This window comes from Homalodisca vitripennis, chromosome 2 (assembly GCF_021130785.1).
Source record: "Homalodisca vitripennis isolate AUS2020 chromosome 2, UT_GWSS_2.1, whole genome shotgun sequence".
In the NCBI taxonomy this organism is placed as follows: Eukaryota; Metazoa; Arthropoda; class Insecta; order Hemiptera; family Cicadellidae; genus Homalodisca; species Homalodisca vitripennis.
In genome coordinates, this window is record NC_060208.1 from 142,993,372 (window position 1) to 143,001,494 (window position 8,123).

General features: G+C 36.5%; 2 protein-coding genes across 2 annotated transcripts; both read left to right on the forward strand.

Moving 5' to 3' along the window:
* The first annotated feature begins 1,964 nt into the window (after positions 1-1,964).
* Positions 1,965-6,555, forward strand: LOC124355831. The gene is made up of 3 exons (XM_046806985.1): positions 1,965-2,002; positions 5,248-5,550; positions 5,676-6,555. The coding sequence occupies exons 1-3, from the start codon at positions 1,965-1,967 to the stop codon at positions 6,553-6,555; spliced, it is 1,221 nt and encodes a 406-aa protein (XP_046662941.1).
* A 111-nt stretch (positions 6,556-6,666) lies between these two features.
* Positions 6,667-7,113, forward strand: LOC124355832. The gene has a single exon (XM_046806986.1). It carries the CDS (start codon positions 6,667-6,669, stop codon positions 7,111-7,113), a length of 447 nt encoding a protein of 148 aa, XP_046662942.1.
* Positions 7,114-8,123: the final 1,010 nt, after the last annotated feature.

Sequence of the window (8,123 nt, forward strand, 5' to 3'; positions counted from 1 at the left end):
CATACAGAAAAAGATTGTCTCTAGGATGTAGAGACACGGCAGAGTCAACAGTTGCAGTTTTTTAAAAGCTTCCTTGCATGTTTCTCTGAACCTTAGCTGTGCGATTATGCGAATCGCTTGCTTCTGCAATTTGAATGCCCTGAAAAAATGATTAGTTTGCGCTGGCTCCCCACAGCACCAAACCGTAGGTGAGGTGGGGGGTAGATCAAGCCATAATAAGCCGTCATCAGTACCTGACTGGGGCAGTATTTGGCTAAAGACCTCGATACATAGATGCCCGAGGCCAGTTTTGAGCAAAAACATGATCAATGTGATAATTCCAAGTCAACCCGATCCAGGAATATTCCGAGGAATTTTGAACAGTCGACTTCCTCCAGGAAAAAGTCATCCAATAAAACGGCTGGCCCGTCATTGGAGTTTCCTGATCGCAACGCGAAAGTCAAGAAATTTGATTTTGAAGAAATTTGCTTTGAGGTTGAGACTGTTAAAAGTGTTGGACACAATTGTTGGTGTCAAGAAAAATTTGCTGTTCCAGAATAGTTTTTGATTTGTGTTGGTGAAACAAAGTGTCGTGTCATCAGCGTACTGCACAAGTTTTTCCATGCAGTAGTGATGGCTCCATGTCATTGACATAGATGAGGAAAAGAATCGGACTGAGTATTGATCCCTGAGGGACACCATAGCTCAGCTGAATCGGTTCAGAGAATTTGTTTGAGATTTGGACGATTTGGTGTTCTGTGGCCTAAAAATGAGCTAATCCATTGGAGCGGCACGCCTCTGATGCCATGAGATTCAAGTTTGTCAAGCAATTTCGAGTGGTCAACACAGTCAAATGCCTTAGATAAGTCGAGAAACACACTTAATGTGGAGTCTCGACTCTATAACCCCTCTACAACCATTTCGACAAGACTCACAACGGCATCTGTAGTCGATTTCCCCTTCCTGAAACCAAAATTGGTGTTCAGAAAGCAGGTTATGGTTGTTTAGAAACTGAAGCATTCTAGTTAAAAAGAGTTTTTCAAAAATTTTGCTCAATGCGGGCAAAATTGAGACAGGCCTATAATTATTGGTTGAGCTGGGGATCATCTTTTTAAAAATTGGAGTTACTTACGCGATTTTAAGGAGCGAGGGAAAAACTCCTTGTTGAAAAGAATGATTGACTAATTGGGATAATGGACTCACAATATGCTTTGAGCACCTTTTAATGAGCCACACAGACATTAAATTAATATCGTTTGATTTTTTTGCCGGGAGCTGTTGAATAATTCTTTCGAGCTCATCCTCAACTACAGGACCCAAAGCCAATGATGACACTGGGCTCTGTCTTCGCGTGGGGTTTACTTGCGGAGGAGATGGACAAGGACCTTGCTCACCAGCAAAACAGACGCGAAAAATCTGTTAAACTCGTTCGCAGCCTCAGTCGCATCCTCTACAAGCCTATCCCCTATTTTGATTTTTATTTGGGTCTGTGATTCATTTTTATTGTTTATGATGCCCCAAACAGTTTTTAGAAACATTTTTTGACGAGATGATTGATTTAGAGACATCATATGCTTTCGCAGCTTGGATCCACTTTATTGTAAATTCTTTTGTAATTCCGAAAAAAAATTTTTGAAATCTTCGTTTGAAGTAGTTTTTTGAATTTCGGAGAAAAATTTAAGTTTTTCTCTCGATACCAATATTCCTTTTGTGATCCATTTGTTGTTTGCCTTTCTCGGGCAAACTTTGATTGTTTTAGTAGGACAGCATAAATTTAGATGGTAATTAAAATTTTTGGGAGAACAATTTAAAGTGCTGCTCTACTGACTGTGGTAGATTTAAGAAAATCCCAATTTTCTTTGGAAAGGGAAGCGTTGAGGAGAGCAATGTTACCTGGCCTTATGTCTCTTATAGTTTTAGTAGTTTTGGACTCCCTTTCTATTTTTTCGCCACTAATTACAGCCTCTTGGCCGTAGTGGTCTGATATGGCTGTGTTTACCACGGATACCGCGACACCTGAAAGGTTAGTGATGACGTTGTCAATTGCTGTTCTGTGTTGTTGCCGTCACTCGTGCCAAAGGCCCACAGGTGTACACATTTTATTTAATATAATTTAATACTTTGAGGGGTTCAAACTCTCGATATTTAATACATTTTTCGATTAATGGAATAGGAATTGGAGTTGTATTAACCATTTCGTCTGAATATCTTAATTACCAGTGTATGTAACAAACCTGCAATTTGTTCATAGAAAGAGTAATATAAATAGATGTCATGTATTTCTTACTCCTATTGAACTATACGGAAGTTTATAGTTAATATATACTTTATGAGTATATTTTTATTGTCCTTTTTCATCTGGTATGTTTTAAATTTTTACCTAAAATATCTTATTTTCGTTCCAAGTATTATTTTGTTGATATTACAGTGTTACCCCTATATTATTTGAAACTTTGTGACTAATAAACTATCCAGGTAAGATAGTTTGGACATTTACTTAAATAGTTTCCAAAATAGTATTAGGATTTATCACTGCCAAGTTATAATAATTATTAATGTGTCTTGCAAAATATCTGTCTAGATAAAATCTAAGAAATAATGACAGAGCTTGTCTCTGAACCATTTCTCAATGGTTATAACAAACTAGAATAAGCAGTGTTAAACCATGTACATACCAGACTGGAAGTAATTAAATTTTAATTAGTATGGTTGAAAAGTTTTTAATGTCTACATTAAATTTTACTGCGTTTTTGCAAAGTGCAAAATGTGTAGAAAATAAGTATTTAAAACATGTATATACGCCTAAATAAAATTATAAAAGATAACATGAATAATTAAAATTATAAGCAGTAGATCTTATATGCAATGTTTGTCTCAACTCCACATTGCGGGCAGTAGGAAGGAGTCAGAACTTCCAGACAGTTCGTATGCGAGTAATAAAGCAGTTTATATGCAACTTAGTGTTTTGGATATCAATGATAAATGCGAGTACATTTTTATGTTGTTGGAACTTAGTATGTGCTCGTATTTAATTCTTCAACTATCTTAAGGAAAACAGTTTTTCGGTGTGTCTGTTCTATTTTATTTATAAAGAAACCTGAAAAAATTCATATTCTCATATAGTTATTTTACAAAGTCTTGGTCCAAAACTTTGTGAAGACAGGCGGTAAGGTCCATTTAAATAATAAACGTAAACTTTTTCTTAGTTTGATGATAAAAACGCCATTATTCGTAATATTGTTTCAATTATTTGAGGTTTTTACTTTAGAAAATAACAAAGTTTTTATTATTTTTTTAAAGATCTCTTTGGTTTCACTAATGCCTTAATAAACATAAGAGTCTTGTACTTTTTCAAACAAAGTTAATAATTAGCAATTTAAGCCTTTTTTTATAATACAAAAGGATTTTTTAAATAAATTTATTACCCTTTTTATGTTTTATATATATATATATATATATATATTTATAAATTGTTTGAACATATTTGTATATTAGATACTTAATTACAGGTAACCTAGAGAAATGTTTTGGTACGTATTTGGCATGACGATGTTTGGCATATACATTACACCAATAAATAAGAATAAAACATGGGCATATTAAAAATAATTTAAAATATACTATACACTTAATACACAAGACAGTAAAAGAATTTATGAGTGTTTAGATTATGTGATTTCACAGAACAATTTTTTATCAACGGTAGTTTTCAATATTGTTTTTACATTTTAAAATGTTTAATGTATTATGTATACATAACTCGTAAAATGTACCAAAAAAACAACAAGTAGTTTTAATGCAAAGCTTTAGAATTGTTTCAGACTCATTGCTGTAAATCTGAAATATATTTAATACATAATTTTGTTTTAATAGAGATAAGTAATTATCCAATCCAATCCCTTTTACTTATTAAATACGTATTCAAGATTTGTGATTTATTCATATGAACACAAATTTGAAAATTTCCAATAAGCAAATCCCACACGATATACAAAGGAGTTTTTCATCAGATTAAATAAGAATCTTTAACAATATTTTAGTAAACAAAGTTTTCGAATTGGCGATAAAAAGAGTGAGGAGAAACTCGCTCAATCGTCATATAAACTGAGAGTCGACCTAATATGATTTTTTTATCAAGGGGTTATGTGATTATGCACACTACACATCTGTCATCTGTCTGTTTTGGACAGAGACAGTGCACAAACATAAAACATAACACGGGAACAGGTTATGTTCTTTGGGGGGACAAACGTTTGCCAAACAATAATATGATACTGTCACTACATAATACACAAAAATAAATGTGTAAGCCCTTTGAAAACCTAAATAAATTTAATTACTTTAATTCAGATAGATATAATATGTACCTTCGCAAATAACATGTTGCATTATTAATTTTACAAATACATAAAATTATTTATATTACTAAAAATTTACAAATATTAAATATTTTACATTTGGGACTGTAAAATGAGTTACCTAGTATTATTATATACCAAGGTACCTGGTATTATTATATTTTCAAAGTACATAATAACGCAGTTTTTTTTTTAATTTAAATTTATTTTTAGCGTAAGCTGAAACAATTCTTTATATACTTCATTATGACCTAATATGTCCTATGGGCACTCTAATGCCTTTTTAAAGTTTCCACCTGTAGGTGGAAAGCTGACACCTAATATCCTGGCTCTCATGTTAGTGGCACGAGTAGTTATTTAAACGTATCATCTACCAATGTTATTTGATTCATAGTTGCAATTAAATTTACAAGAGACAGCATATTTATCATCCTATAATATTTAAAATTTAAATCCAATCATATTCAAAGTAACATATTATAATATGTATTATACTAGGCCTAACCGTACAATATGTTATTCTACTAATTTAATAGCATCAATGAATTATTTTCAGATAAGGGCTAGAAATAAATACTTGTTGACTAAAATTAGGTTTCCGAGACCTATGTATTTGTATAGGGTCAACAAGGCCAACTCAGCTGTGGCGATGGCAATATAATTAATTCAAACTAAAAATGCCTATCACCTAAAAAATTATAAATAGGCATTTTAACCTCATACCCTTTTAACAGGGAAAACGATGGCCTAGGCATATTAGAATACTATTATATTTACTAAAAAACAAACAAACGTCTAAACCCACTATTGTAAAACAGTAACCTTAGTGAGAATCACGTACACTCCACGAAACTATAATCAAACTATATTTTCGAGTTGTTGATTCTTTTGAAGGAGATTCCTCTTCCAGCTACTTATTCAACTTAGCTTCTACTCACAACCTTTTCCAAATCAACAAGATCTGCAATCGCAGAGGTGTCTACCTGGACCTCATATTTTCCTCTACCCCTGCGACTGTAGTTATCCGCGCTGACGACCTTCTTGTTGCCGAAGAAACTCATCACCCCGCGCTCTCCTGCTCAATCCTGCTGCAGAAATCCTCAGCTTCGAGTAACGTCAGGATTGTACCAGACTTTATAAAATGCAACTTGGACCCTATATTTCTTACTCTGCAGAGTGTTAACCATCCTTCTCCTTCCTCTATACCTGATCGGTCGGCCTTCTCATAGTTCTGCGACCACCTTGGCTCTATCATAACTCAAAATACACCCGCAAAAAGCTTCAAACCTCAGCCTTTCCTGCCTGGTTTACCGCGGAACTAAAATGGCTTGTTTTAAGGAAGAAGACCGCCCATCGACTGCTTAAAACCTCAGGGAATCTTCATCATTGTGAACGCTTTCGCAATTTGAGAAGCCAGTGCAAAGCTTTGGCCACCAAGTGTCATCGAGACTATCTAAACAGAATTGAAGACAGTATTCCTCATAACATAAAATCCTTTTGGTCTCACGTCAACAGACTTAAGAGCAGCCCCTCCCCTGCTGCCAAACTATCATTTGACGGAGGAGAGGCTGAGAGTTCTGCTGGAAAGTGTGAATTGTTCTCAAACAATTTTTCCTCTGTTTTCACGAAGAACGAAGTTCCCTCACCAATCTTCGACTTTAGCTGGAACTTCTCCATCACAAAATGTGTCATCACTGCCTCGGACGTTCAACTCAAACTTGCTTCGCTTGACCCTAATAAGGGAGCTGGTCCTGATGCTATTCCTCCATACGTTCTGAAATACTGTGCCCCTGTTTTGGCTCCTCATCTGGCTATCTGGTTTTCCTCCCTGCTCTCACTTGGAATCTTCCCATCGGCCCTCAAGCGTGGCTTTGTCGTTCCCATTTTCAAATCTGGCGATTGCTCAAACGTCAAAAACTATCTGCCCATTATCATTCTCTCTGCTGTTACCAAGGTGTACGAGAGCATTGTTCTGGACTACCTTTATTTTCATCTCCGGAAATGTATCTCTTCCTCTCAAAATGGCTTCCTGCGCTCACTTTCAACAGTAAATAACCTTATGGAATTTCAAGAATACGTCATGGCTGCTTCTGGCAATGCTCACCAAGTTGACTGCGTCTACCTTGATCTCTCCAAGGCTTTCGACAAGGTTAATCACAACATTCGTGTAGCCAAGCTTGCCGGATATGGTGTGGGGGCCCCCTGCTTGAGTGGTTAAACAGCTACTTGACCAACTGAACCCTTGTAGTCAAATTTGACGGGTGCCTTTCTGCGCCATTCAATGCCCTATCTGGGGTCCCACCTTGGTCCCTTGCTATTTAATCTGTTCATGAATGACATTGGCAACGTCATCCTTACCAAATATCTCATGTTTGCCGATGATATCAAGGTGTTTGGCTCGGTCTCATTGGCTCCTGATTTTGAGCGCATCCAACTTTCTCTGAGTAACATCGATGCCTGGTGCAAGGAGAACTTCATGGAGCTAAACGTCTTGAAATGCGTCGTCATCTCCTACAAACGTGATGCAGCTCCAGTCCGACACGATTATGTCCTCAATGGATGTACACTGAAGAGAGTGGACAAAGTATGTGATCTCGGAGTGACAATGACCCCTTCGCTCAACCCTCAAGAGCGTATTACCCACATTACAGCCAAAGCAAGTTCTCTGCTCGGGTTCATATTCAGATCGACTAGGAACTTCAACTCGCCTCTTACCTTGGTCACGCTCTACAAGTCCCTGGTACGCCCGCTGCTGGAGTATGGGTCTATCGTCTGATCTCCCTTCCAGAAGAACCATGTCAAACAATTGGAGAACATTCAAAGCCGCTTCATACGGATGCTTGGACCGACACTTGGTTATAACTACCGCACCACCCCGGTTGACGATGTGGAGAAGTCCTTCGCTCTTCTACCTCTATCACTTCGACGTCATCATGCCGACATCATTCTGCTCTACAAGCTAGTAAACGGGCTCATCGACTGTTCCAACATCCTGAGCGGTATTGACATTGCCACACCCAGAGGCACTCGCTCCAAGACTATCTTCCGCAGACGCTTTCTCCCAGCCTACTATTCTTACAACAGCGGAATTTGCCGTCTCCTCAAGGCTGGTAGCACGGTGGCTGCTCAACTGGACTATGAGAAGCCCTTCCCGTTCAAGGGTCTCCTTGCTTACTTGAGAAACCACACCCCAGCATACTCGTAAATTTTGTAGTTGTTGTAACTTGCAGTGTTAATTTATTGTCATTATTTTTTGTATTATTATTGTTATTACTATTATTATTGTTGATATTATAATTTATTTCTTATTTATTAGTTTTGTTGCAGCGTATTGTGTAATCTAGTTCTGTTCAAGTAGCAATCTATTTACCTATATGTAACTTTTAGCATTACTTCAGATTAATCGCTTCATTATTTATCGCTGTGCATGATGTTGCCAAATATCTTTATATATTTATTAACGTATTTAGTTGCCTACTTGTTTTTGTATACTAGTGTAGTTCAGTATCATATCATCACTGTTATTTTTCAGCAACTGTACCTGCCTCCTTTACATCTAGTCACTATCTAGTAATTACCATTTCTAAATCCATATTTTTAAGTCAATTACCTACTTTGCTTGCCTGAGCTTCAAATCATTGTATAATTCCATCTGTTCACATATTGTATAAAACTATTGTAAAATGGTGTAATACGTTGGGAAATAAATAAATAAAAACAAACCGCAAACAAAAAGACACTTGGCGATTTTAGTTTACGCAAGGTGGGGTAAATACCCCTTCGCCG